We start from the raw sequence: 2,725 nt of genomic DNA on the forward strand, positions 1-2,725 counted from the left end.
AATAAGACTCTTCTGGATTCCCCTTTAGCTAATAAGGTTATCTCCTCGATTTCAGTGGATTTAGGTGTTTTGGAGAATGATTTGGCTGGTTTTCCCATCAATAACCCTTTTGATCTCCTTGATAGGGATAAGGCATTGGTGGTTCCAGGACTTGTGTCACCATTACCTCCTGTGGTCTCAAACAAAGAGGAAAATGGGGGAGATATGACCAATGTGGTGGCTGCTTCAGGGCTTCCTTTGGTTCAAACCCCTCTACTTCCTTCCTCACCCTTGTCTACTCTAGGGAAAAGGGGGCGTAAGCCTAAACATGTTAAAACAAATTTAGAAATTGCTGCGGGGATTCAATCTACTATTTTATCTTCCTTAGAAACTTTGAAGAAGAAGAGGTCGAAGAAACCTTTTAGTCCCCCTATTACAAGAGCTCTAGCTACTAAACGTAGTCTTCATAAGGTTTTTTCTATTGGGGTGCTTTTTCCAGTCTTGTTGAATGCTTCGAGGGGAGCTAAGGCCTCCCCTCAAGAAACATGAGGTTAATATCCTGGAACGTTAGGGGCTTAAATGCCCCTAACAAACGACGCTTGATTAAGTCGCAATTAGAATTAATGAAGTGTGATTTGGTGTTGTTACAAGAAACTAAACTTAATTTGCAATCGGCAGATAGATTATTCTCCTCTTGGAAAGTTTGGAATTTTTGTTCATCTCCCTCTTTAGGGGCGTCAGGTGGGTTGGCTATTATTTGGAAGGATTCTGCTATTCACTTCTCATTAGTTGCGTTATCATCTAATTGGATGCTTGGAATAGTTAAGCGTAGAACGTCAAACTTAAAGTTTTGGCTTTTTAATGTTTATGGCCCTTCTGGGATTATAGAGAAAAGAATGCTTTGGAATTCCTTGATTACTCTCACTACTCCTCTGCAGAATGTTTTTCTAATTTTTGGGGGTGATTTCAATGCAATTGCGAATTTGAATGAAAAGGTTGGAGGAATTATTCCTAACAAACGTGTCATTTTAGATTTTTCCAACTTCATTCAGTACTTGAGTCTAGTTGATTGTATGCCTCTTAATGGTTCATTTACTTAGACTAATAGGCATAGGGATTTTTCTCAAATTTTGGAAAGGCTAGATCGTTATTTGGTTTCAGATAATTGGTTTAGTTCAGGACAGGATTTTGTATCCTCAATCCTTCCCTTTACCGGCTCTGATCATTTTCCTATCCAGTTTGATATTTTTGAGGATAGGGCTCCTAAAAAGTTACCTTTCAAGTTTGAGCCAATGTGGTTTAGGGATCAATCATTTTTGCCTTCCTTAAAATCTTGGTGGAATTCAGCTCCTTATTTTCCTGGGTCTAGGATGTTTCAGCTAGTTAAAAAATTGGGCTTCTTGAAGACAAGAATAAAGGATTGGAACGTTCAGCATTTTAAGAATGTCTTTGGGGAAATGGCTAGGATTTAGGAGGAGATTGAGAAACTTAACAATAAAGTCGTTTCTTCTAGTATGTCTGCTACAATGTATGACAACCTTAAATCACTAAACGCTTAGTTGAGTGAGATTCTAACCAGGGAAGAATCTTATTGGAGACAGAAACCTAGGGATCTTTGGCTCTCTGAAGGCGATTGAAATACCAAATTCTTCCATTCCTCCTCTAAGCTCAAGAGACTTCGTAGTCGAATCTCTTGTATTGTTGATTCCAATGGGAATACTCTGCTAGATGAAGATGAAATAGCTTCTGAACTTGTTAGGTTTTTTAAATCCCTTCTCTCAGTAGAGCCAATGGTGGTTGATGAGGGATTTGTAAATTCGATCCCTCCCCTTGTCTCTCAAGAAGATAATAAGATGTTGATGGCCCCTTTTTCCTTGGCTGAATTAAAAGAGGTAGTCTTCTCCATGCACCCAGAAAAGGCACCGGGACCAGATGGATTTACGACATTATTCTTCCAGAAAAGTTGGGACTTTATAGGGAAAGATGTGTTGTTAGCCTTGGAGGAGTCTAGAAGAAATAGGGCGATTCTAAGAGAAATAAATACTGCTCTTATTGCGATCATCCCTAAGGTAGATAATCCTACATCTTTTTCAGACTTTTGTCCAATTGCCTTGTGTACCACACTATAAAAATATCTTACTAAGGCAATTTCAATTAGATTATCTAAACTCCTTCCTTGGATTATTTCAGTAAGTAGGGTGGTTTTGTGCCTGGTCGGGAGACCCCTGAAGGAGCCATTGTTGCTCATGAAATTCTGCATTCTATTTCTCAGCAAAAGGTGTCAGCAATGATCCTCAAATTAGACATGCTTAAAGTGTATGATCGTGTCAATCGGCAATCCTTTCTTGCTATTTTGAACTGGTTTGGATTCTCAAGGAGTTGGGTTAAGTGGGTTTATTCATGCATATCCTCCGTCCGCTTCTCAGTATTGATTAATGGGACTCCCTCAGGTTTTTTTGCTTCCTCCCGGGGTATTAGGCAAGGAGATCCCTTATCCCCTTTTTTGTTTGTTATTCTGGCAGAAGCATTAAGTAGGGCTATTTCTAATGCTACGGTTGTGGGTCGGTGGTCAGGTGTCAGAATAGATGGCCTCCCTTCCCCACAATCTCATTGCTTATTCGCTGATGATATGCTTTTGTTTGGGAAGGCCACTATAATAGAAGTACAAGCTATTGAGAAAGTTATCTCTGACTATTCAGCCTTTTCTGGTAAGGGAAAGTCCAAAATCTTTTTTGTCAATGTCCCC

The 2,725-nt window shown here is 39.6% G+C and overlaps 1 protein-coding gene across 1 annotated transcript; it reads left to right on the top strand.

The window, feature by feature from the left end:
• Positions 1-524: 524 nt before the first annotated feature.
• On the top strand, positions 525-1,079 carry LOC131858435 (uncharacterized). The gene has a single exon (XM_059211674.1). It carries the CDS (start codon positions 525-527, stop codon positions 1,077-1,079), a length of 555 nt encoding a protein of 184 aa, XP_059067657.1.
• The last annotated feature ends 1,646 nt before the right edge of the window (positions 1,080-2,725 follow it).

The sequence above is a fragment of the Cryptomeria japonica genome, chromosome 9 (genome assembly GCF_030272615.1).
Source record: "Cryptomeria japonica chromosome 9, Sugi_1.0, whole genome shotgun sequence".
NCBI lineage: Eukaryota > Viridiplantae > Streptophyta > Pinopsida > Cupressales > Cupressaceae > Cryptomeria > Cryptomeria japonica.

Coding starts and splice junctions, on each gene's coding strand:
- LOC131858435 (XM_059211674.1), top strand. CDS start 525: ATGAGGTTAATATCCTGGAACGTTAGGGGCTTAAATGCCCCTAACAAA.